Source organism: Neomonachus schauinslandi, chromosome 4 (assembly GCF_002201575.2).
Source record: "Neomonachus schauinslandi chromosome 4, ASM220157v2, whole genome shotgun sequence".
In the NCBI taxonomy this organism is placed as follows: domain Eukaryota; kingdom Metazoa; phylum Chordata; class Mammalia; order Carnivora; family Phocidae; genus Neomonachus; species Neomonachus schauinslandi.
The window spans coordinates 186304744-186331651 of NC_058406.1; the positions used below are offsets into that span (position 1 = coordinate 186304744).

General features: G+C 59.3%; 1 protein-coding gene across 1 annotated transcript in view; it reads right to left on the reverse strand.

Annotated features, from left to right (window-relative positions):
* TSNARE1 (t-SNARE domain containing 1) overlaps positions 1 to 26908 on the reverse strand; it is a 93856-nt gene that overhangs the window by 57363 nt on the left and 9585 nt on the right. The window contains exons 2-3 of the mRNA XM_044914693.1: positions 7831 to 7956; positions 967 to 1116 (exon numbers count right to left, since the gene is read on the reverse strand). Coding sequence (XP_044770628.1) covers positions 967 to 1116; positions 7831 to 7918 — 238 coding nt within the window. The 5' untranslated portion in view covers positions 7919 to 7956. The remainder of the gene's footprint in view (positions 1 to 966; positions 1117 to 7830; positions 7957 to 26908) is intronic.

Sequence of the window (26908 nt, forward strand, 5' to 3'; positions counted from 1 at the left end):
ACCAAAAGGTGGGTGTTGAAGGCCTGGGCCGGTGGGGGTGGTGGCTGTGGCGCTGGCCTCGTCTCTGGCTTTGGCTTCAGGACACCGCTGCCCGCTCCCAGCTACCGCCCCCTCCCTGCGAGGCATCCAGAGGCCCGGGTCCGAGTCCTAGCCCTGGGATTGCCTGACGGGCACCCTCAGCCTTCCCGCCCAGCCGAGCACACGTGGAGGACAGGAGCAGGAGGGCAGGCAGGTGGCCGGGCCCGTAGCCTCCACACTCTGCCCCTCTGTGCCCCTACAGCCTCCCGATCCTCCGCTCACAGGGGTCCCTGGGCTGGGCAGGCACAGAGTGCCAAGTCTTCAGGCCTCTGCCCACATGGGAGCTTTGTCAGCAGTCAGCCTGTGCCTGCCGGAGGCAGGGGGACCACCTGTAAGGGCAGAAGAGGCAGCTCCCCCATGAGGCCACGGGTTCCCAGACGCGAGGAGAGAGCGAGCTCCCGACACTGAGAGCCCCTGAGGGCAGAAGGATGTGTGAGCCTGGGGAGCACTCAGAGGTCAGCAGCCCCGCCTGTGTCCGCCCAGGTCCCTGTCAACTGGAAGGCTGCCTCTACAGAGGCCCTCATGCCCTCCCCACACTAACGCACACACCAGGGACCCGCTCCCCCTACAAGGAGAAGCCAGGCTCTGGAGCAAAGGGGCCATGGGAACTCGTCCCACAGGCTGAGCCTCCTCCCTGGATCCCATGGGGCCCTGACGAGCACTGGTCATCACACAACAGCCTCCTGCCACTGGTCCAGCCCTGCCATCTGCCGTCCTCAGGGAAGGGGAAGGCAGTGGGGGGGAGGGTGCAGGCTAGAATCCGTGCTGCAGCTTGGCCCCAGCTCAGCACGCCTGGGCTCCCGCCTGCTGGCCCTCCCTCCTCAGCGCTTGGCATCTCAGGGTGGCCTTTCCCAGGTCTCCCCAGATCCAGCACCCAAGCGGAAGTACCTCGCTTCCTGGCCCTCGGGCCTCTGGGCGTGCCCGCCGACCCCAGATCACCTTCCCCGTCCTGGCCCACACAGGGGTCCTGCGGGCTGCTCTCTGGCGACAGGCAGGGGAAATGGCGGGTTCCGTACTCGGTCCGACATTCAGCGCATTCTACAGACAGCAAGGAACATCACAGTTACACCCAGCCTGCCCACAGAGCAGCGCAGGGTGCAGATGGCAGAGCAAGGCCCCACATGGGACAGCAGGTGCCCTCAGCCCTCCAAGCATCCACACCAAACAGCTCCACTCGGGCCCACCTCGTCCAAGAAGCCCTCCCAGACTGCCACATCCTGTGCAATAGCCGCTTGGGCTGAGGACCAGCATCGAGTTCAGAACTTTAAACGTTCCAGACCTTTCTTTAAGCCACGATTATTCTAAAAGGTGACCTCAAAGATGAAATCCCCTAGAGCAGGGCTTCAGGTGTGGCCCACAGACCAGGCCAGGCCTTCGATGGATGTTAGCTGTCTGCGACAGATGATGAACAAAAATGGAGAGTAAGGACTTTGGGATGTTGACGACAATTCGAAATCACCACAGCACCCCAGCATGGCATCATTCTGTTTATAAAAATGTCGTTCCGTGGCATACTGGGAGTGAAAACATAAGTAAAACCCACCCTTCCTGACACTCGGCTGCAGGGCTGAGGAGCAGCGGTGCTGGGCACCCGTGTGGCCTCCTCCCCATACCCAGCCCCGAACTGGCCCCGCACAGGGTTGGACCCCTGGACACTTCATTTTCTCATCATTCTCATTTATTCAAAAACACGTCCTAGACACGTTTTGCCAGAATTTGTCAACCCTAAGACACATCTCGTAAAAACGTCTTGCCATCTCTGAAAGATGTGCCTTTCAGTCCATGGCCCTGGGCCATCTGTGTGACCTTGTTCACTCTGGAGCTCTCTGGAAGGGCAGTTTCCACGGAGCGAGCTCTAGGAGGCGATGGCTGACCCGTCTGAGCACGCCCATAGCCGCCCTGAAACCCAGGGGACACGGCCTGTCCAGGGCCGGTCCCGGCACCGAGCTCCTGAAGGGGTGGCTCCTTCTCGGAAAAGGCCTTGGACTCGCATCTGCCCAGAGAAGGGAGAGCCAAGGACACCTGTCCAGCTTATGCTCTCATCCCTCTGTGGGGGGACACTATAGCCCAGCATGACTGGACAGAAGGACTGGCCCAAGCAATCCCCTTTGGACCCCTCGGCCATCCTCCGCCTCCAGGCAGCAAGGACCCGAAGCACACAGGCGGCCCATGGGGCTCCCGGCCGGCCTCGGTGGGAGGCTCCATCCCCCTCACTCCCAGAGCCTCCCCCGTCCAGGAAGGATGGAGAAGGAAGGGCAGGGTAGCCGGCTGGCTTATTCGGAGATGGAGGTTCCCACGCTGCAGACAACTGCAGCAAAGTGGGTTTCCAAATCAGACTACGAGAACACTCCTAGGTGTCCAGGGAGGCAGACACGGCCCTGGACAGTCACAGCACATGAGAGAGAGGCCAGGGCTGAGGCCCCAAGTCCAGGCATCTCTGTGGGTCTGAGGGTCTGACCATGAGCCTCCAGGACAGGGACCATCTCCCCACAGGGCAAATCCTTTCCCCTTCCCTCTTCCGGAAGGGCTGGTGGGGAGCCCGTGGGACACGTCCTCCCGCAGACAGCTGCGCCAGGCTCCCCTGCGGCCACTTGCCCAGACCAGTGTAAGGAAGAGGCACAGCTATCCAGGTACCTGGCGAATGGGGTCACCATCTGCTTCAGAGCCCCCAGAACCCCCGCTATGGGAGCAGGGAGGCCAGGGGCCCAGCTGGCAGCCCATGTCACCGCCCACATCACCACCTGATGCCCTCCCCATGCTGGCACCTGGTCATGGAAGTCCAGGCCCTGCCCACCTCCTCCTGGTTACTCCACGTGGTCCAGATGCCTGTGGAGGGGCCGGTCTGGTTCACCCTCCAGAATCACACGACCCTTGAACTTTGAGGGGGGCCTGAGACAATTTTCTGATTTAAAATACACACAGTTACAGGGAAAAGTTCAAACGCAGACAAATACAAAGAAATGATAAAGATCGTTTGCAATTACAGCACCTGGAGGTGAACGCTGTGACCACGGGGTTGGGGGTCTGGCACAATTAGAAGACTCTGGACACGACTTTGCTTTACTTCATTCAGCACACCTGTCACCACCTCCGGACACGTGCGGAGGCCCCCCAGCGACCTTCGACAACTCAAGCTGATGCCCACATCTCAGCCGCCTCCCTCAGCGAGGTGGTGACGGCGCTCCTGCATTCTCCGTCCACGACCATGCCGCAGCCAGCGCCCCTGCCCGCACCTCGATGCCGTCCTAGCAAGAGGCAGGGCCGGGCCAGGAGCGGGAAGGTGGCGGGGTCCGGGAGCAGCCGCGCCCTCACCTCCGGAGCGAACCAGCTCCGCCGTGGCCCAGCAGTGTGGGCACTCTGCCCCCTCAAGTCTGTCTCTCGGGGCGGTGGTGAGACTCAGCCGCATTTCCTACCTCTTCACAGGGCTGGTCCCTTTGTAGAAGATTTTTAGGCTTTCCTTTGATTTACGTGAGTTCTTTATGTATTAATAACCTGCCAGTTGGCTTTTTGCTGTGTTTTTGCTGCAATTCTACCACAAAGAGATCACCCTAAGCTCCGCATAATTACCTACAGGGTGCACGAACCCCACGGTGCTCGGGGCACAGCAGGTCCCAGGTGGTGGTGGCCTCTCCTGCACAGATGGGGGTCCCCGCCCGGCTCCAAAGTCCCGCCCAGGGGGCAGCCCCTCCCTGGGAGCCTTGCCGCATCACCCTGCAGAGGAAAGAGTGAGGAACCAGCAGCACCAGGCCTCAACAACGGTCAGCAAATCAGGACAATATAGGTCCTTTCCCGACAAAAATGCAATTAACTAGATATCATTTTTAAGAGAACTAAAAAAAAATACATACATTTGGAAACCATGAACTATGGTTCTAAATAAATCCTGAAAGGAAAAAATCATTAAAAAATTAAAAATTAAAAATAAATAATTCCTGAGTCAAATAAGAAATCAAAATGGAAATAAGAAAACACAACTGAATTGGGGCACCTGGGTGGCTCAGTTGGTTAAGCGACTGCCTTCGGCTCAGGTCATGATCCTGGAGTCCCTGGATCGAGTCCCGCATCGGGCTCCCTGCTCGGCAGGGGGTCTGCTTCTCCCTCTGACCCTCTTCCCTCTCATGCTCTCTCTCTCTCATTCTCTCTCTCAAATAAATAAATAATCTTTAAAAAAAATAAAAAAAGAAAACACAACTGAATTTTAATTTAAAAACACTGCTCTCGGGCGCCTGGGTGGCTCAGTTGGCTCAGACTGCCTTCGGCTCAGGTCATGATCCTGGAGTCCCTGGACTGAGTCCCGCATCGAGCTCCCAGCTCAGCGAGGAGCCTGCTTCTCCCTCTAACCCTCCCCCCCTCATGTGCTCTCTCTCGCTCATTCTCGCTCTAATAAATAAGTGGATCTTTAAAAAAAATAAAAACACTGCTCTCTTCTGAATGTCTGTCACTGAACTAATGCAGTGACCATTTGGACACTGATAATCTCAAGTGTTTTTACTACAAAAGAATAAAAACTAAAAAGGAAGGACGTAAACATCCAACTTAGGAGTTAGAAAAATAAAACAGCATCAACTCCAATAGAGAAGGAAGAAATGAAAAAGTATGAGTGGAGATCAATCATACAGTAGAAGGTATCAAGAAAGTCAGAAATCAGTTCTTCGGGGAGACTTACAAAATTGCCAAGCCTCAGTCAATACTGATTATAAAAAAAAGAAAATAGGAGAAGTACAATTAAGCCCTATTAGAAATAAAAAAGAGAATGTGATGCAGATATGGCGACCATTAATAAAACAGCGGCCACCACAATGGTAGACCTTGAGCAGCCCTCAGCCTTCGTGACAGCCCATGGCTGGGCAGGGGCAGAGCAGGGCGGGCAGACCCCACCAGGCCCTCCAACACACCACAGTGCTGCCCCATTGACAACCAGCAGCTACTGTCTACACTTTATTTCAACAAATTCGAACATTTAAGTGAAGGAGACATATGTCTCAGAAAACACAATTGAGCAAAACTGACCCAAGAAGAAATAGAGAACCTGGATAGTTTTTACAACTGGAGAAGTGAACTGCTAGTCAAAAAGCGCTCCATGAAGGAAACACGAGGCCCAGACAGTTTTATAGCAAAATCCCAGACACACTTAAGGAACGTGTAGTCCTATTCTTCCAAAAATTCACGCGGAATATAAGCACCATGTCAACCAGCATCATAGAGGCTCCGACCAGCTCAGGAAGGCGAGAAGAAGAATGGACGCATTAGGGAAAAAGAGGAAAAAAATGTCGCTATTTACAAATAATACCATCCAAACAAAAAAACGTAACATTCCACAATTATTACAGTCAATAGAAGGAGTTTAGCAAAATATAAAGTCAGTGAACAAAAATCAATCACACTTCCCAGGAAAAACATGTTCCTTCCAGAAATAAACTTCGAGAGAAAAACAAACAAACCAAACAATGGAGGAGAATCCCGAGCTTCAGAGAGACTTGAAAGGCCTGTCAATCAACGGCAATGCGCGCACGTGCGCGGAGCCCCCACAGCGTCAGAGGTGCCAGGGCGCACCTGACCCGGCACTCTAGAGGCTCTCTGGTTGCGCACATTCACTCCTTGCAGAGGTACGGGGACGTGTCCACGCGGGAGGCATGCTGTGTCTGGGACTCACCGCCGAATGACACAGCAGCAGCCCGAGGTCACAAGGGGCTGGGCCGGCCACAGCGGACTCCTGATGAGGTGGACTGGGCAGCACTGGGCTCAGTACGTCATTGTGTCTACTTTTCTGTGTTTAAAATTGTTCGTATTTAGGAAGTTTAAAAATAAAGCATTTAAAAATTAAATAAAATCTCTGGACTCTTCCTTTTTTAAAAAACCAATTGTTGCTTACGTGTACCCGCCACAAAGATTTGGAAAGTGTAATACTCAGAGTGGTATCTCTTCTAGTAGCAAAAAACGTGGGTTTTTTTTTTGTTAAAACAACCTTAATAAAAGATGTGTAAGATCTTGGTAATGAAAGTTATAAAACTTTACTGAAAAACATGAAAGAAGATCGGAGAAACAGAAAAACACATGTGCTCACGGGCTGGGAGCCCACCAATGGTAAAGACGCCAGTTCTCACCACATTCATGCAGCGGATGCATGAACCTGCAGCCGAAACTCCAAGCCTGACAAGGGGATTCTAAAAGGTGTGTTGTGAACAAAGGGCCAAGAACACCCAAGACATTTCTGAGGCAAAGCAAGCAGAGCAACTTACCGTGAAAAACATCAAAAACGGTAACTGAAAATTAAGGCGGAATTTTGCACAGGAAGGGAAAAACTGACCAAGAGAAGCTACACGGAAACATCACTTATCGCAGCACTCTGGTTCTGCGGGTCTGTAGGAAGGGGACGGCACTTTCAATAAACAGTCCCAGGACAACGTGTGGTTCAGAGAGAGAAATACGGGGCAGCTCTCAGCCCTCCCCGCGCCCTGCCCCATAAACAAAGATCAAACCCCGGTAATGGTGACAGAAGACTTACAGACGGACAACAGTCATATCAGCTTCAGAGGAGAGTAAACGTGGTGCCAGGATCATCTCATGATAGGATTCATCACACTAGTCAGAAATGCAAACCAGGCAGGAGGGACTGGCGCGCTCAAGCGAGAGCCACGATGGAGAACTCAGCTCGCCAAGAACGCGCGCTCCCCAGCAGGCAGGTGCCACACCGAAAAGCAGGCCCCGACTGGACGAAGACGCACAGGGCAAGAAGACAAGGGTTTCACTTCCAGAATACATAAGGAAACCCTGCAAGTCAGTAAGAAGATGGCAAAGCCTAGAAAAAAAAGAGAGAGTCCGCAGGAGGAGAAATGGGTCCATCCCATCGGTCACCAGAGAAATGTAAATGAAAACCCAGAGGCCAGGCCTGCCCTCAGACTGCAACCGCTTACCATCCACCACCGGCCCCCACTCAGCTGACAAGGCCGGGGCACCAAGGGCAGCCCAGACAGTGCCAACAGCCCGCCGTGCTGCTGGGTGACAGACACGCTCCCTGGCCCTCACACATGGACCAGGACGGGCGCCACACAGCCACGGAGCAGGGAAACAAAAGGGAACAGAGACCTGCAGCATCAGGGACTCGGGAACCAAACCAGCAAACGGCAGATAAGATAAATCCTACGGTTCCATAAACAAAGTTCTGAGACACGCATAGCCAGCAAGGTCCGGTGTGGGGACACAGCCCCGTCAGCAAGACCCGGCCGAACAGCAAGGAAGCCCGGAACACAGCCCTCAGGGCGAGGGCTGGGAAAGGGAGGCGACTTAGAAGTGCTTGAAGGGGATCCCTGCTCTGCCCTGTACCAGCTGCGTAGCATTCCCGACCCCGCCCTGCCTCAGTTTCCTCCTCTGTATTTGCAAAAATAACGCCTACCCCGCACTGTCATCAGGAAGACTAGGCCAGACTATCCATCCGCTCTGCCACGGGCCAAGCCCCCAGGCACCTCCAGACCAGCTCGGTGCACCTGCTGAGGGCCAGTGTGGCGCCAGAATGACCGCACACACCAGGTCAGCCCCCTTGGCAGGGCAGCCTCTCCCAGTGAAGTCTCCCTTGGTGCTGACCCAGTCCGACACCAACCACCCCGCCCCGGCAAAGGCCAGGGTCGCTCACCCCTGGCCACAGGCAACACTGGTCACACAGAACCCACCTACCCCTGCTACCATCACGACAGCAGAGACCCACCTACGGCCACGCCCCGCCACCCCACCAGCACTGCGAGCCACTGTCATTACCTAGGGGCTGATAGCCTTGCCTGGAGGGTCCCCCAAAAGGGCCATGGCTCCCCGGGCCACCACTGCCAGCGATGGATCCGTAGGACATCTTCTTACAGACACCAGGGCCACTGCCTTCCCACAGAGCTGGAGGAGACAAAAACCAGGTCGGGAGGGAGGAGAGGAGTTAGTGCTCAGATTCGGGGTGCACTCGGGCCCCTGCCCGCCAGCCTGGCTCCACTTCACCCTCACCCCAGGCGGCCCCATGCCCATACCTCAGCTCAGCCGGGTTCCTCCCGGCCCCAGGGCAGTGGCCCCACTGAGCCCCTTCAAGGTACCCTCTGGGACAGGCACTGGGAATAACCCCTCAAACACTGCAGCGGCCCCAGCCAGAGCCCCAGTGCCCTGTGCTCTCCCCTGCATGAGCCCACCCCTGCCAAGCTGCAACCCCAGGGGCTTGAGCCACCTGCCCCTCTCTAGCTCCAGCTCAGTCCTTCAGAGCCACACAAGATGGCAGGAGGGCTGGGGGCAGGCTGCCGGGGCTGAAACCAGCTCGACACTTGGTCCCAGTGGAGCTTGGATGAGATACTGACCTTCACCGGCCTCATCTGCAAAGCCAGGGTAATGAGAGGACCTGCCCCCAGGCAGGCCGTGCAGAGCGGGTGACACACACTGATGGCGGCACTCAGAACACCACCACCTGTCTCAGCACTGAGCACGACACTGGCCGGGAGTAGCTCAGCATCCCGCCCGCCCGATCTGCTCCGCGGGGGAACCACGGCTCCAGGATGGCAGTGGGGACCTCACCAGCCTGACAAGTGCCCCCTGGGGCCCTCCAGGGTCATCGGTTTTTGGGTGTCTGCAAAGGAGCCGCTGAGAGCAGGCAGAGACTTGCCCAGCGTCTGCCTGATCGGCCACATGCTAGGGATGCCAGCACGGCTCACGCAGCGCTCCCAACAGGCCGGGCTGGGCTCCCTGCACTCCGCAGCCACGGCTCGACTCGGCCGTGCAGAAGCCTAAGTGAGAGGGCAGGATGGTGACCCAGGTGAGCTCATGGGTGGCGAGAAGCAGGCCCACGTTCCCGGGGTCGGCGGAGGCCCGCAGAGCAGGCTGCCCGGCCACGCTCCACTCCGGCGCTGCCTGGGCCGGCCCAGCCCCTCCGCAGCTAGGAGTTCCCCAGAGCCCCAACAAGCCTTGGCTTATGTGGATTACATCCGCCAGTATTTACTGCGTGACAAATTAAAACGAAGTTTTTAAGAAAGTAACAGGAAAACCGCTACCTATTAAATAAATATCTTTATGAAACAGAGCTGCGTTTTCCCAAACAAAACAGTTCAGCGAGAAGAGCCATAGCGACTGACTCTTGGCGGCTCAAGGGACACGCTGGTTCCCACACCTGCTTCCAGAGTCTGCTGTGATGTGACCCTGGTCCAAGCGAACGACAGAATCGGGTCCCACACAGGGGAGCTGTCTGCGGGGCCCCAGGGACCCCTGGCAGGGACTCAGGGTCTGCAGACTCTGGGGAAAGCACATGGTTTTCCTTACCACGGGTCCCAGGCCTTGAATCCCCACCACCCACCCAGGCCGCCGCTGGACCTCCCTTTGCTTTCTGGACGCTACCGGGGCAGACGGGCAGCCCGGGGAGGGGCAGAAACAGCTGGTAAGGAGCGAGGAGGCGGGGTGCCGCCAGCCTGGAGGAGGGCAGGTCTCTGCGCAGAAGTGGGACACCTGCATGCTCACCAGCACCTGGGAACACGTCGGATGTGGAAGACGGAGCCCAGGCCTCATGCGGACACAACATGGAGGAAGCAGCACCGGGAAGAACAGCATAAAGTGTTAAGTGCACAGCGGGCACCCAGAGCCCCGGCACGCGCCCACGCTTCCCTGCACGCCTTACACAGGCTCCACGCCGTCCTCACGAAGACCTGGAAGGAGACCCCACTGTTGCCTCACGTGGCAGACGAGGACACTGAGGCACGAGCAGTAAGCCGGCAGGGAAGAGCTTGGGATCTGGCAGGGCAGTGCCCGTGATCTCACTGCACGGCCTCTCCGAGAGTGAATCCAGGTCACCCGGCCCCTCGTCACCATCCTCAGAGCCAGGAGGCACTGCCCCAACACCCAACAGGCCACTGTCGGCGCCCAGAGAACACCAAGGTGCTGAGAGAGGGCACGGCGGGCAAGAGGTGCAGAGCTCAGTGGAAGGGTGCTCGGGTGGCGTGGGGGATGCCACCGAGGAAGCCGAAGGAAAGACGAACAGGTGCGGAAGCCAGGACCAACCATGCCCCCACATCCGAGGGACAGCAATCGTGGGGACAGAGGCCATCCAGGGAAGGGGATGAGTGACCCAGAACTCGAGGCCACCGAGCAGAGCGCCATGCAGCATGGCCAGAGGGGCCTGCCCTGTGGGGCACATGGGGCACACGGGCCACAAAGACAGAACCCGAAACCATGGTGGCCCCAAGCGGCACAGAAGGCACTTCCAGGCAGGGATCGGGCCCTTCCCTGTCCTTCCCATCCGGCAGGGATAATGTAAGAAAACAGGCAGGCACGACCACCTGCGGCAGAAGCAAGGTGAAGGATCCCGGGGCGGGGGGCGGGGAGGGGGAGGGAGGGAGGCCTGGGGCCGATGCTGTGCCGGGGCCAGGAAGGTAACCAGCTGACGGGGCAACAGAAGGTTCCAGAGAGACTTCCTCGGGGAGAGAGGGAAGACTGTGGCATCTAGACACAACAAGGCTCCAGGGAAACACGGTGAGCAGGAAATGAGGCCGATCCTGGTTCACCTCGAGGTTCAGCCCCCAGCAGCAACTGCGCTTAGGAAAGGCCTCATCTACCTGCCCACGGTAGGATGCAGCCCAGAGCAGCACTGGGGAAGGGAGGGACCGCGTGTGTGCATGTGTGTGCATGTGTGTGCATGCTCAAGCATGCACGTGTGTGCTCCAGCATGTGCGTGCATGTACGCTCAAACCTGTATGTGCATGGGTGTTCATGTGTGCTAGAGTGCGCACATGCGTGTTCCAGCGTGCACGTGTGCTCCAGCATGTACGTATGCTCAAGCGTGCACGTGTTCAAGCATGCGTGTGCGTGTATTCATGCGTATGTGCTCGAGCATGTGTTTGCATGAATGTTCATGCCTGTGTGCTCGAGCGGGTGTGTGTGCAAGCACAGGCTTGAAAGCACACGTCCATCAGCTTGCAAGTCGATAAATCATGCCTAACTGTTGAAAACCACACAGCAGCATGACTGAGCACATTATCGAGAGCAGAGACCCGCTATCCAGAGATCTGTAGGGTCAGAAGTAGCTAACTCTGGGGAGAGGAAGAAGGGACAACTCTTCTGTCTCAAACAACCTTGTAGGGCTCATTTATTCTCCAAACTTTAGACAGGTATCATCTTAAGATATAAAGCTTCACTTGTAAGATTCCAATCAGATCATCATCCAGAAAGAGGAGTCTGGAAACAAGAGTAGGGTGGACAGGCTGCGGGGGTGTCTGCCTTGAGCGGACGACCCGGGCAGGGACCCAGCACTCTCCTAAGATGTGTGGAGGCGGCCCCAGAGTCACCGTGTTGTCCTGGGGGGCTACCAGGAGCCCAGGCAGGCACCCGGGAGGCCTAGGCACACCTCCGCAGATACACCCTGGGGGCCCACAGCGCACTGGGCACTGCATCCAATGTGAACAAGGTGGGCCTGGTCCCGGCCTCGGGGACGTGAACGTTGGTTGGGAGCCAGCCAGAATGTCCTGTGATGAGGGCTCCACCAGGAGGGCGCAGGGACCCGGGGGGCACGGCTAGACCCCAGACTGGGCGGGCCTGGCAGCCCTCCGAGGAAGCAGCCCAGCGGGATCCAAGACAACTGGGCTTGAAGGGAGAGGCGCAGGGGCGGCTCTGGGAAGATGGGAGCACACAGAGTGCCCAGGCCAACTAGAGGAAGTGACAGAGGCTGGGACTCTCCCAGCCCAAGAGCTCTCCACGCACCCAGTGCAGGCAGGGCAGCAGAAAGGGGCAGAGGGGCCGCGGGGCAGAAGCAGGCCGGGGCCTGCCCTCAGCTGTGTCCCAGCAAGCAAAGGGCAACGAACGGTGGGTCTACCGAGGCAGGAGAGAGAAAAGACCCGCAGCCTGCCACCTCGTCTGACTTGCAGTCTCATTTTGCTGTGCCCAGAGCACATGTTGCCGGTGTTTGCTCAGCAGACCGGGAGGTGGAGGCTGCCCCAGTACCAGAGCCACAAAGAGGCCCCAGCCCGAGGGCCAGAAACACGGAACCCCAGCACCTGCCCTCTGCCCGCTGCTCTGCGCCCGAGCCCCTGGGGGCCTGGAACCCAGCAGCGCCCCCCGCCACAGGCAGACGGCGAGGGGCCGCGGGCACACAGCCAGGCCCCCCAGGTGCCCTGTGCCCCGGCCATGCCGGCAGCTTCCTCCACGCTGCTCCTGCTCACCCACCCACAGCTGCACAAAGGCCGTGGCAGCCCCTGTGGCCTGGGTGGGCGGAAGCTGCAGCAGGGCCAGGCCGGAGGGCTGGGTGGATGCTGACGGGCTGCAGGGCCCAGGAACGGCCCGGGACGCCCTCAGAGCTGTGGGACAGAGGCCACGGGAACAAGGTCAGCTCCCTAGGCAGCCTCCCACCAAGCGTCTTCCTTGAGCCAGGCGTGCCAACCTCCTCCGGCCTTGTGGCCCCAGGCTGGCGCCGGGCTCTTCCCCGGCCACCTCCCCTTCCCCACCCCCCAGCAGCCTAAAGGGAGCCATCCGTCCCTGCACTGCCCAAATCCTGCTCTGAGGGCAGCAGAGGAAGCGGACGTGCCAGGGAACGCCCCAGCAACGCAGCCCTGCCCCCAGGACAAAGGCCCTCGGCCCAGGAGGAGGGACAGACTGACAGTGGGACGCCTCTGGACCCCGGTCAGGAGGGAGCACCCGGATACAGCTGCAGGCTGGGGTCCAATGACCTGGGCGCCAGGGCCAGGGCTAAGACAGGGCAGGTTCTGCCCCGGACGGGCTCCCAAGCAGGACACAACCCTGCCTGCAGCTTTCGTCCATCAGCCTGGGGCTCTCAGGGGCAGTGAACTCCCAAGACGACGCTGACCTTCCTAGAAGCAGACATGGAACAGTATTTTCTAGACTAGGGTGCCCTAGAACAGGCCCTGCTCCCCTCCAGCTGAAGGGGACCCCAAAGATGGAAAACAGGTCCTTCCCAGGTGGGGTCCGTTTCCACATCTGTAACACGGGCACTGCCCAGCCCTCGGGGGATCAGAGGGAGGAATGAACCGGTTCATCTCGGGTCTTCATTCAGTGGACCTGACCTGCACTGTGAAGGGGACACAGCAAAATGAGCATCACACTGTGCCATCTGCCCTCAGGGGCCTCGTGCTCCAGCTGGGGACAGACGAGGAGGGATGACGCACCATCATGGGGACCTCCATCCCGAGCACCCTGCCTCAGTCCCACCCAGACCTCGTCCTGCCGGCAGCCCTGGGGACCTGGCCCTCAGGCCTGTGCTCTGGCCTGGGGTGCTGTCCTTCACCCGAGTCCTCCCTCCTCTCTGCCCCGCACCAACCCCGGGGCTCACCCTGCTCTCCCTCCCCTGCTCTTCCTCCCCAGCCCTGCACAGCCACAACCCTGCTTAACCCGGCTTTCGAGGTAAGACCTCACGGGGTCCCCACCCACCCTCCATCCCGTCCTCCTCTGGCCATGCTGCCAGGCCACAGCCCCGATCACGGGGTTATTCTGCTGCTCTGCAGCTCTCTGTCCTTTCTGTCTCCACCCCCCTGAACCAGAGCAAGCCGAGCAGGCTCGGAGCAGCGTGACATGACGCAGGCCATACCCAGAAAAGTGCGTGACACACAGAGCAGCAAACAGGCCCTGGTGTTCCTCGACGCCCTCCATGTGCGGAGCGTCAGCGGGGGGAGGCGGGCTCGGAAAAGAGCACGGCGCTCCAGAAGGAAAGCTGGCTGTCCCCCCCACCACCACCACCCGGATCCCCCTGCTGAGAACCACCATCCGCTCACCTGGTCACACGCGAGGCCCCACCGAGGAAACCCGCGGAGAGGACACCTGCAGCCCGCGCCACCCTGCATGCTGCTCCACCTGGGGCCCAGCCGCCAAGCCCAGGAGGCCCAGGCTGTGTTGCCTAGAGACCACAGCACTGCCCCCAAGGAGGGCAAGGCTGGAGCCAACAGAGATGCCTGGTCCCACCCACACTGCTCCAGGTGGATGCTAAGCCGCCCAGGCTGCCTGATGATCGGAGGGCCAGGCGGACACCATGAGTCAGCCCCTGCAAGAGCCGTCAGGGGGACCGTCGCCATCTGGACCCACTCTTCCCTCCACGGGCTGCTGCCCACGGGCCCACCAACATGCTTCAGCCACACCAACCCTGTGGTGTGCCCGCATGGGTGCTCGAAAGCCAAACCAGCCCAGAGACCCTGGATGAAGGCCTCGACATCGCAAGACCAGGCTACCCAACAGATCCGGCACCAAGTCCGCTCACACCTGGCAGCAAGACGGGACTGTCACGTGGAAGACATCTGGGACATGTGTGTGGTCGCGGGGGCCTCGGAGGAGGACAGACGGCGGTCGTGGGTTCATGGGAGCAGTGGAGTCACCTGTGCCGGGGACTCCCGGACCTAACCAAACCCCGATTTTTAAGATGAGAAAACTGAACTCACAGAGAGAAAGTGACTTCTTTCAAATCACAGACACAGGCAGGATCTAGGAGCAGACCCGCCAACCCACCGTCGCTGCAGCTGCTCCCGCCCACCCTTCCCCGGCGCAATCTCGGCAGCAGGCACCAGTCTCAGGTCCACCTCACACGGGTCCCCCTGCCGGACCACGAGCCCCTCCCCCGCCCCGCCCCCGCCCCGGCATCACCTCTGCCCCGGCGGGAGCCTGGAGTCACCTGTGTGAATTCCATTCTCACAGTCCAGACACGGACATGTGCATGCACACAGCACCGCGCACACGGCTGTGTGTGTGTGACGTTCATGACTGCCCAGCTTTGCCCCCACACAGCCGCTCACAAGCTCTGCCCCGTGAATACGAACACGACCCTTAGACGAGAGTGTCGCATCTGCGGGACTTTCCCAACTGTGATCACCACACCGTGCACGCGTAAGACACCATGTAGCCAAGGACGAGGGAGGATCGCAGCTGCGGCTCACGGTCAAGCCGTCCAGAAGGAAACGTGTGTGTGTGCGCACACGTGGACACACGGAAGGAAGAGCCACTGCGGGGAAGGGTGCTGTGGTGCACGCAGGATGTCTGTTAATCTGGTGACTCTTCTTTAAATCTAGAATTATCACGTCCAAAAATATTAAGTTAAAAATAAGATTAAAACTCACTGGAGATTTTTTTAAATCCTAGAAGTAAATCTGTACAAAAGGTACAGGATCTGTATACCAAGAACTGAAAGCATCACGAACAGAAAGTGAGGTGCACGGAAGTGAGCGAAGATGCCCCGTGTCTGTGGTCGGGCGCTCGAGACTGCGGGGATGTGGGCTCCGGCGTTGGCACGGACATGTTTTATGTGCTTCCTAAAACCAAGAAGTCCCTCCCATTTTAAACAGAATCTATTAAACGCTCTTAGAGAAAAAAAGAAAAAAGAAAAAACTAAAATTAACAAATTTCTAAAAAAAAACCCGAACAGTGAAAACACTGCATAAGAACATCAATAAGATACATTTAAAGCAGTGATCAGAGGAACTTCATAACACTAAACATTTCGTGACAAAAGGTGAAAGCAAACTGATTCCTCAGCTGAAAGGTTTAGGGGCACATAGCCCGTCTTCTGAGAGCTGCTTACCGAACGCCCGCCGAGCACGGAGGGCGGCGCGCCGGGAACGATGTCTGCTTGTGTGGCCGTCGCCTGCGTGGCCTCGGTTGGGAGCGGCTGCAGCCGCGCCATCTGTGACCACAGCCCCTGTGAGCCCAAAGCAGCTCTCACGCTGGGGAGGCCACGCCAAAGCGACCGTGCGGGAACACAGCCATCTCTGAGACCCACCTCATCCCCGGATCCCCCTTCCCGCGAGCTCAGTTTGATTTTCTGTCATTCACAGCCCAAGATACTTTAATTAATACACCTACGCTTAAAAAAAACGTTTAAGAAAAACAATATAATAAACCAAAGGTAACCGAACAAAAGAAACAATATAAATAAAAGAGTATTAATGAAGTAGAAGATAGAAAAACAGCAGACCTAATAAAGTAAGATCTCGTTTTCTAAAATAATACTAACGAAGGAGACAGCCGGTAGCTAACGCACTCAGGAAAAGAGGGAGGAAGCACGCCTGTGCAACATGGAAAATTCAAAGGGAAGAATCATCCCTGAACCAGAACAAAGGTTGAGGGAGCCTAAGGCCCCACTTGCAAATCTCTATGCAAATCAGTTGTAAAACCCCGATGAAAGGGGCTATATCTTAGGAAGTGAAGTTTACCGAAAAGTGACCCATTGGAGGCAGCCTGAACAGACGAGTTTGGAGAGAAGAAATAGAAGCAGTTATCGTAAAGCCACCCACAACGACACCAGGGCCAGACGGCTGTGCGGGGGATCCCGCCACATTTCCAATGCTCCGTCAATTATTCCAGGGGGCTGACGATGAGGGGAGGCTTCCTGATGCTTTTTAATGAAGCGTGTAGAAAATCGGTCCCAAAACCTGATAAACACAGTCCAAACACAAATGGCGAACCACTTTTGCCCTGATGCAAAAGCACCAAATAGAATCCCAAAGAACAAAATTCAGAACGCGAGTTGCTTATTTTCCCAGGAATGCAAAGCATATTCAACATGAGGAAATCCACTAGCCAAACAGACCAGACCACCTAACGGACCAAAGGGAAAGGCTTACGAGATCCCCACAGACGCCAACCACATTCCTGACGCAAGCACTGGAGAACGTTCTGGAAATGATGAAGTAAATACCCGTTAGCAAAAAGGTCCGGGGGGGCATGGGCACCTCCACACCCGGCACCACCCAACTCCACTCCGGGGGCATCGGCCAGGGCAGCTGGACGGCAGGGGTCATCACAAGACGACAGACAGCTGGAAGCGACGGTCCCTCTTTGTCACGGGCACAACGGCACACTCGCCAAACCCGAGTCGCGAGTTCGAGTGTGGGCAAAGAAGCTCACGTACAGAGAGCAGCAGCCTCTGCGCACGCACACGCCCAGCAAGACGCCGGGCCGGCAGAGAAACCCCGTTTGCGATGGCAACAATGAAGTCTGAGCGCCTGGGAACACATTTCCACGCACGTGAATGGACACAGGAAGCATCGCTCACGGGAAACTTCAGAATGCTCCAGGAAGAAAGGCAGATCTGCCCCCACGGAAAGACATGCCTGGCTCTCGGACAGGACCACCCAACCTCATGAAGACGTCCATTCTCCACCCTGACCAAAACACCAACAAGCCTCCTTCCAGAGCTCAGCAGCCTGACGGGGAGTTCCCACGGGAAAGCCATAGGACAAACGATATCCTGGACAAGAGCAAACAGACCCCCTGGAAGGACCCCTCTCCCCAGACCTGCGATGTCCCAGAGAAGGAAGCGCTGGTGCGGGCTGCGACACCATGGGTCCAGAGCACAGCCCACTGACCAAAGGGATCCCACACAGAAACTACACGTGTGTGAGTCCACCTTGCAGGACTGCCCAGAAGAAGCAAATCCATGCGAACAGAAAGCACACAGGTGCTTGCCAGAGGCTGGGGGCAGAGGGGTCTGCAGTCGGACCGCTCAGGGGGAGACAGACCACTCGGGGGTGTGCGGTTTCTTTCAGGCTGACAGAAATCTTCTGGAATTAGAGAGTGATGGTGGACACACAACTGTGAACAGACCAAAAACCGCCGAACTGTCCATTTCCAAAGGGCGAACTTCAGGGCATGGGAAGTCCACCTCAGTAAACGCCAGAAAGCTTCTATAACTAAAACTCTGTGCGTGAAAACATAAACCAGTGGAATGAGAAAGTCTGAAAACAGACCCCAGGATGTAATAAACGGGGCAACTCAAATCAAAGCAGGCTCGTCTAACAAGCGGTGCTGGGACATCTGGTCAGCCGTGGCGGATGACAAAGGGGTCCAGGCCCACCACAATAAAAGAACATGTTCCAAACGGATCATGGCTTCTCGGTCCAAGATCAAAGGGTCTGAGGAAATTAAAAGTTGGGCTCCTGTAACCGTGTGCAGGGAAGCTTCCTAGGCAGGATGCAACATCCCAACGCTGCAAAAGGAAAGACCACCCACGTGACGGACACCCGACCCTCTCCTCACCCGGGCCTCTGAGAGCAGGCGCTGCCCACGGCCCAGCCCCCCAGGGATGCTCAGGGACCACACGGGCTCCCTGCAAAGGCCTCAGAACATCCTCTAACTGGAGTAAGTGCTCCAGCCACTTCTCCGCTCTCTGCTGTCACAGGGACGCTCGCCAAGGCTAGTCAGCTTGTCTTGCGGGCTTGTCGGGGCTCAGCCCCCACCCCTGCATCTGGTTTCTCCCTGCTCTTCTCCCCTCCTCTGCTCCTTCAGGCCGCCTGGCCACTCGGACTCCCACCTTCTTCCTGACATTTCCCTCCTTCCCCTGGCCACGGCACCATGGGGAGAAAAGAGAGGGGAGGGCAGGCCCCCAGGACTGGCTCCCTGGGAGGAGCATGTTTTGGTCTTTGAAGCGGCCACAAGGCCCAGACCCAGCTGGGACCACGGGGGCTGCTCGGGCCGCCACAGCCCCCGTCACAGGACAGCGCCCCGTCTTAAGGGCCCTGGGAGCCCAGCGCCCGGCCCGGCCAGGCTTCACACAAATAGGAGGTGGGGCAAACACCCCACCCAGGAGGGAGGCAGGGGGATGGCAGTGACAACCTGGACTCCCCCCGAAACCCCACCCGACCCCCAACTGGCCCAAGACACCAGGACAGCGTGAAGACAAGCGGGTCACTGCCGCCCTCCAGGAGGAGACCAGGGCGGGCTTCAGAGCTCCTGCCAGGGCTGTCCTTCAGCCACGGGCCCCCAGGACCTGCTGCAGGAGCCCGGGCTGGTGACAGGCGGGAACTTTGACAGCAGGAGACCCCGAGACCACCACGCAGCAGAGGAGTGCTGGCCCGGGTGCACTGCGAGGTCGCCACACCACCAGCCCCTTCTGCCGGCCAGGCAAGGGGAGGTGCGGTGAGGCCGAGGAGGGCAGGGCCAGAGGCGGGGCCGAGGAGGGTGGGGCGTGGTCGAGGTGGGCGGGCCGAGGAGGGTGGGGCCGAGGGGGGAGGGGGCCAAGGAGGGCGGGGCCAAGGAGGGTGTGGGGGGGCCCCCAGATGTGTTGGGGTGAGAAGGGCGGGCCCCGGGTGGGGTCAGGTGGGCGGGGCTTGGGAGGGGGAGCCAGGGCGGAGTCAAGATGGGGGGCCAAGAAGGGTGGGGCCGAGGAGGGCGGGGCTGAGGAGGGCATGGGCGGGGCAGAGGGGCAGGGTGGGGCCAGGGGCGGGGCCAGGGCGGAGTCGGGGTGGGCAGGGCCAAGGACCCCGCCCGGGCCCCACTGGCTGGGCCTTCAGAGATGGACAACCCAGGCTGAGCCCAGGGCCCTTGGAGCCCAGCGGGCACTGTGACCCCAGCAGGCAGAGACAGACGACAGGGAGGAAGGGAGGAGTTAGCACACAGGCAGCAGAATGAAACCCCGTAAGATGAAACACCAGACAGAGCCAATCTAGTCTGCAGTGAATGCCGCTGAGTGCAGCAAAGGAGGGGTTTTAGTTCCAAATCCAGGGAAATGTTAAAAGACTACTGCCCATTCACCTGGGACGCGGCTTCTAAGCACATCACTTCAGAAGTGGGAAATCCATGACCCGCAGGTCCCTCAAGAATGCTTTCAAATGAAAACACTATGAAATGGGAAAGATGCACGGGTGGGGCAGGGGGAGGCCAGATGGCAAGGGGAACCAGTCAGGGCCTCAGCACCCTGCCCTCGGGGGGACTGGGAAGGTGTCTGTTGCTCACAACCACCACCAGATTGTAGCCCACAAATCCACGCCAGACAGAACATGCAGGACAGACACCAGGCAGGTGCCCCAACACCCGGGAGCTCCTGGTCCCCTTCCCCCAGGGAGGCAGCAGCCTGGGTGGAAAGACAAGGCCTGGATTCGGGAACACCAAGCCTCCACGGCTCTGTACTGTGTGGCCCCCACCAGAGTGGCGCTGTCAGTGGACAACACGCCCAGGGCCACCATGCACCAGGCCCTGTTCCACATGCTGCAATACACCTCTTGGGGCTCCTGGGCACCCACAGTGGACTCCGCATCCAGGGGCCCCGGGAGGACACAGGCGGTCTCCCAGCTGCTGAACTGGAGGGACCTGGAAGGGAGGAGGAAGGGACCCCCCCAATGGGAGGCTTGTGACCTGCTCCCCTTTATAGGACAGGGTATTAGGAGACTGCAGGTGCCACCAAGTCTGAGTCCCCAGTCTGCCTCTGACCACCCCTGGGGCCACCACAGAGCCACTCCTCCCCCAGTCTGGCACACTCGGTCTCCAGCAGGGCCGCCCAGGAGTGAGTGGGAGAGAGATCAGGGCATGCTCACCGCTGGGGCCACAAGGAACTCCTGTTCTCCTGCACAGGGAGCCCTGAGAACCCCAAGGCTGGCCCTGGAGAAAGTACAGGGTGAAGGGACAAGTCAAGGACCAGGGGGCCTGCCAGACGCAGGACCCCCAGGGCCACAGTCATGGGGCCAACGAGCTTCCGGTGCAAACGGAGACTGTACAAACCCACCCCCGACAACCACGGCAGAAAGCCCACCTCCCTTCGGGAAGCAGCAGCCTTGGGCCGCCCTGTCAGGACCTGGGCTGGGCAGGAGTGCAGCCGAAGATGGGGGTCAAGGAGAAGTGCACTTCAGTGAGTTCACCACGCAGCCACTGCAGGGGTCTGGCCCAAGCCACAGGCCCTCAGCAAGGACCTGGTGCATGGAGGGGGGAGGGAGACTCACTGAGCTCACACAGGCACTAAGGAAGGAGCCTGTCCTCCCAGAACCCGACCCTGTCCCACCCGCGGCCTTCCAGGACCCAGTGCTCAGACAGACCTATGAGCCGCTGAAAAAACACCATGCCAGTTCCTCAGCTCACCATCTAAACAAAAACAATCCAGATGGACTAAAGGGCTGAAGACTTTAAAAATAAATTAGAAATAAAACAGTAAAGCAACCCGAAAGAAAACATCTCCCAAATACAAAAGCAATGTTACACATAAACACACAAGGAAATACATTTGGCAGCATATTAAATTAAAAAAAAAAAAAGAACTTTTGTAAATGAAAATGCAACAGCAGAATTAGAAGACAACCAACACCATAGAAACAGTCACCACAAACAGGACAAAGACTGCTATCGTCTGTATACAAAGCACTTCCACAAACTGATGTCTAACCACGTTCAAAGGTAACGTAAACAAGCAAGGACGATGCAGATACTGCAAGGAAGAAATGTGCACAGCCTGCCCGCACGAGAAACGCCCCGTGAGCAACCACAGGGGGCGCCCCGTGCGCAGCGGGGGATGCGGGGCAGCGCTCCCAGCACCAAGCTGCACACGCCCACTGCAGATGGCTGGCAGCAGGACCGCACCCCGCACCCTGCCTGTGCTCCAGCCAGTCAGACAGGAAATACTCAGAAACATTACAAAATATAAAACAAAAGCGAGAAACAACCGAAATAACTGATGATGAAGAATTACATGTATCACATTAGGTACCTAAGGCAGAATATTACATCATGACTTTTAATAGCGTTAAAAGTATATGTTTAGCTGCGGGAGAAATACTCAGAAACAACACTAAAGAGAACAATGAGGCCGGAAGTGCTTCCATCACAGAGTCACCCCGAGGCGCGGGCAGAGCACAGGTCCCGCCTGCAGGAGCCGCCACCAGGGAGACCTACTGCGCGGCTCTGCGTAAAGACACCCCCACACCCGGTCATCACCTCCCAACATGAAAACAGCCCAAACACGCCCCAACAGGAGAAGGGGCAAACCCCGGCCCGTCCATGCCCCGAAGGGCCGCTGGGCCTGCAGCGACACACACAGGGACATCGTGTCATGCACAGGAAGCCGGACCACAAAGAGTTCGCATTGTACGACACCACACAGATGAAATCCTAGAACAGGCTACACTCACATCTGGTGCTGGGATTCAGAAGGGGGTGCAGTGGCTGGAAGGGGCACCGGGGACCTCCTGGGGGACCCGATGTTCAATGTGGGTGGCGGTGGCGGTTTCCCGGGTGAACACGGCCACCAAAAGTCACCAAACTGAACCCGTGAGGTCTGTGCGTGCCGGGGCACCTTAGCTCCCATCACACTCAAAACTCTGCCCGTGTGCAGACAAAAGACTGGAAGGAACAGATTAACCTGCTGAGTGTCACCCTGGGAGACACCCGGAGACCGGCCGTGAACGCTGCTCAGACAGATGAGCCACCACGGAGGGCCACGCGCAGCTGATTCCGTTTGCACAAAATGTCCAGAACAGACGCATCTACGTGGACAGGGCACAAAGTAGGGGCTGCCAGGTGGATGAGAGGTAGGAGTAGGGGGAGACTGCTGCGGGCCGGGGTTCTAGCCGAGTGATGAAGATGTCCCGGAGCCACCGCGAGGTGACAGCTGCACAAGGCTGAGTGCGCCAACACTGACCCGTACACGGTAACTGGGTGGCCTGCAGGGTGCATAAAGGACACGCCAAAGCGGTCACAAAACCGCTCCGAGCACTGTGGCTGACGGGCAGAGCAGAGGAGGCCACGGGCGGGTAACCGCACTCAGGACCCAGCACCCAGGAGTGTGAGCCCCCGGGCTTCCCAAGTTCTCTGCCAGGGACACGTCACTTCTAAGAATCAAGAGAAATAAACCGGATACCTCACTTCACCAAGCAAACACGGGCTGTGCACGAGGGCGCGATGATCGGGAAGACGGGACAGACTCGCGGGATGGGGGTGGCAGTGTGTGCAGGCCGGCAGGCAGCACTCTCCAGGCCAGCGTGTGTGCCCGCCTCAGTCACCCATGTGTCCCCCGGGCTGGAGCGGCAGGCACGCAGCGAGCGCTCAGGGACATCTGCGGCCGGCGGGCCCTTGGCACTCCAACACTGCACCCAGCCCCGCTTGTGCCCTGGGAGCTGCCCCGTGTCCGCACGGGTGACAGACACATCCGGTCCCTGCTCCTGCCCCACAAGCCTCTGCAAGTGGGCCCACCCCACCTTGTTCATCTCTGCTTCTTGGGAGAGAAGACTAAAGCGCCAACCCAGCTCACTGGGACATGTCACCCCAGCCAGCCACAGCCTGGCCCAGGAGGTGTCCTGGCTGACCCCAGATTCAGTCACCACTTGAGCCTGGCTGGGGCACACGGTGAGCCCTAACCCCGCGTTTCCTAATTCGGCTCTCAGGGACAGACCAGTGCGCCACAGGCCCGTTCAACCCTGAATGCCCTTGTCCCCCAAGGGCCTCTCGACACCCCCAGGGCACTGCAGCCAGATGGAAGAGGGGCCACAGACAAAGGGAAGCAACACCAAGGTCAGCAGCAGGGCGCCCCACCCCGGGGTCCCCACATGCATCAGCAGCAGGGCACCCCACCCCGGGGTCCCCAGAGGCGTCAGCAGCAGGGTGCCCCACCCCGGGGTCCCCACAGGCATCAGCAGCAGGGCTCCCCAACCCGGGGTCCCCACCCAGCCTCACCTCCAGGGGCGGACTGGCCTCCGCCGCCAACCCTGGGGCTACAGGCTGCTATGGCTCCCCGGGGCCAGAAGACCCTGGCTAGAGACCCAGCCTAGACCACCCACGCCTGTGGAAGTCCCCCGAAACACCTGACAAGGGCTAGCTGCTCAGATGAGGGGAGGGGTCCGAGCTCTCCTCCCCTGCATCTGAAGAGCCTCCTCTCTGTCCACAGGTAGCTCACCAAGCTGCACTGCCCTCCCAGGCAGCCCCTGCAGCCACGGGCGGCCCCAGGCCGGGGCCATCTCAGCCACCTCCGCACCACCAGCCCCTGGCTCACTCGGTAAATGTCTGCGGATGAGTGACTAACTCCCAAGGCCGGGTGCCCAGGCCCTGAGCCTTCTCCTTCCCAAACCAACGCGGCCTCCGTTTTGGAAGCCCAGTGCCCTCCGAGGAGCCGAGGTGGAGGTCAGGGTGTCTGGAGCGGCAGGGGTGGCTCTCGCAGGCAGGCCGGGAGGGAGACTGAGGGCAGGAGCTTCGTTTCGTCTCCTCCGTGTGGTTTCCCCACAGGAACACTACAGACACAGCCACCGGGATGGGACAGGCCGGACAAGACCTCCCCAGACATTCCCACAAGCAGGCACAACCATCTCCCAGGTCCTGGGCACATGTGACCGTTTGTGGAGGCCAGGCGGTAAGACTTGCCCAGAATCACCAGGCGACTGGGCAGAAGCGGGTCCCCCGGCCATCCGCCTGCCAAGACGGCGCCCACGTGTGGCCAGAGACTGGCTGTTGGAGACAGACAGACACCAGCGCACCCTCTTCCCACGGCATGCTGCCGCCTCAGGCCGGCGGGAACCCAGACCCCTGCCTGGGGGAGGGCACACCAAGAGAGGTGTGGGTCAGTCATGACCACTGATTTTGTTTCCTTCAGGGGGAGAGTTGGCTGCAGGCCGGGGCAAGTCCCCTCCCGCAGGTGACTTGGGCACACACCCTCACCTCCCGAAGCTTAGTGCATCTGGCCACAGAGACCCCGGGTCACAGAGCCCCAGTTCCTGCCCACACCCACTCTCAGGCCACCATCCCCGACCCACTTCTTCCGCCCCCCATGCACACCCAGGCCAGATGCTCGGCCCCACGCACCCGTGCACACCACAGAGCCCGAGGCAGAGGAGGGCCAGCTGGGGAAGCTGCAATGGCATGCCTCGGGATGTCATCATGGCAACCAGGCCTCCGCGTCACACCGGTGCCAGCCAGGACCCCAGCCACCTCACGGAACAGCGCCCAGAACGGGCCACGGAGAAACAGGACTGCTGACGGCCCCAAGGGGCGCTCAGGACGGCAGCCATGCACGCCCCTCTCTCTCTCCACCTGCAGTGCCGCCCCCGCCCCACCCCTCCCTCCGCTCCTTCAGGAAGGCCACAGGAGGCCAGGCTTCCAGGCCTGGCTCTGCCCACTGCCCAGCGGCCTGCTCCATCCGCTGAGCCCTCTCCCAGGACGGGGGCAGCAAAGGAGCAAGAAGACAGCCCAAGTCACAGGAGGCCAGCGAGGAAGGATGGCCACGGGCACCAGTAAGAACATTCCACAAGACCACAGAGCCCCAGGTCCCCTCGTGTGTGGCCAGGCGCAGAGGGGCTCCCTGATGGCGCTGTTGAGTCCCCACCCCGGTCACAGGGCACACACATAGAACCGTGATCCTGACGGCACACCCTGTATGACCCCATGCCCGGAGCACCTTCTTCCTTGGGGAGGGAGGATACGGGGCACTGGGGGCACTCAGCCCCATGCAGGAGAGCAGAGGAGACATGGGCCTGGGCGGCTTCTCCCAGTAGGCACCATCACACCACCATCAACAAGGTACGTGTCCAGGGTGCGGCTTTGCCCCGGGTCTTTGCCCCGCTGGGAGCAGCACCAACAGCAGGATGACCCTACCAAGGTTGCTGCGTCCGACCACCAGGAAGCCTCCCCGGGCACTGGCCCTGCCACCTGCCATCACCCCCAGCAGCAGCGTCCTGTCCTCCATGAGCCAGCCACCGCAGGGCCACCACCCGGACCACGAGCACCCCCTCGTCCCTCACAGCAGGGAGCAGTGGTGCTCAGGGATGGGAGGCTGGGAGCAGCTTGTTTGTTGTTTTAACGGGAGTAACTTTAGCAGGTTACAACTAAGGAGGAGAGGACCCTCACTACGGGAAGGGGGCAAGAACTGGAGCAAGGTCTCAGGGAAGGTGGGGGGGGCCACGGCAGAGTTAAATCACAGAGGGGTAGGGGCAGGCAGCAGGCATGGGCCAGGCCCCCAAAGCCCAAACTCTTCACCACAGCACTGAAAATGCAGACCCACCTACGAGGGGCCGCCTGGCGAAAGGAGAGCTTTCCCTCACCCGCCCCACAGCCCTCCCCTGACTGCACACTCCACCTGCTGGTAATGAGTGCCAGGCCAGTGGCTCAGACACCAGGACAGCCCTGCACCTCCGGCCGCTCGCCCCTGGGGTCTGCAGGGAGGAGGCATCCCTGTGGGCAGGACGGGCCGCCCAGGATGGAGGCCCCACTGGGGTCAGAGGCTCCTGCGGGGATACTCTCGAGCTGTCCACGGTGCTGAATGCAACAGGCCCACGCCAGCCCGCTGGGCCATCCTCTCTCCCAGCCTGGGCTCAGCCCTGCAGGGCTGGGAGCCTGCCATCCTGGGAGCAGGGGTGTGCATGAGTCCTCAGCACCAGACGCATGGGGACCACACTGTCCTGTTGCCCTTCTCACAGATCTAGATTACTGAATACGAGTTTTTCCTACTTCCTTCTAGAAATCACATTAAGATGATGAGGAGGATGAACCCCCAAAAGTAATCAAACAAAAATTTAAAAGCTCAGACATCGTATTTAGAGAAAACAGGAAACGAATGCAATTTGCAGGCCCCACAACATAGCTACAGGCTGCCGAGAGCAGGTGAAGCTGGGCACGGCCCTTGCAGGAGGACACACGGTACGCTCATGGCTGTGGTGGGAGGTGTTGGAGAGCACCTGCCACACACGTTCCCTGAGCACGACAGGCTGAGCCGGAATCACCAAGAACAGAGCTGGGCAAGTAGGGCTGGGGTCAGAGGCCCCCAGAGAGGTCACTCAGGCTGCAGCAGAGGAGAAGCTGGGACGACAGAGAACTGCCCAGACAGGCTCCCGGGTGGGACGGGCTCTCCCGCGGGGACGGGCTCCCACGGGGACGGGCTCCCCTGCAGGATGGGCTCCCCCGCGGGGACAGGCTCCCCCACGGGGACAGGCTCCCACAGGGACAGGCTCCCACAGGGCCAGGCTCCCCCACGGGGACGGGCTCCCCCGCGGGACGGGCTCCCCCGCAGGGACGGGCTCCCACGGTGCCAGGCTCCCCCGCGGGGACGGGCTCCCCCGCGGCGATGGGCTCCCCTGCGGGACGGGCTCCCGCACGGGATGGGCTCCCCCACGGGATGGGCTCCCCCACGGGATGGGCTCCCCTGTGGGGACAGGCT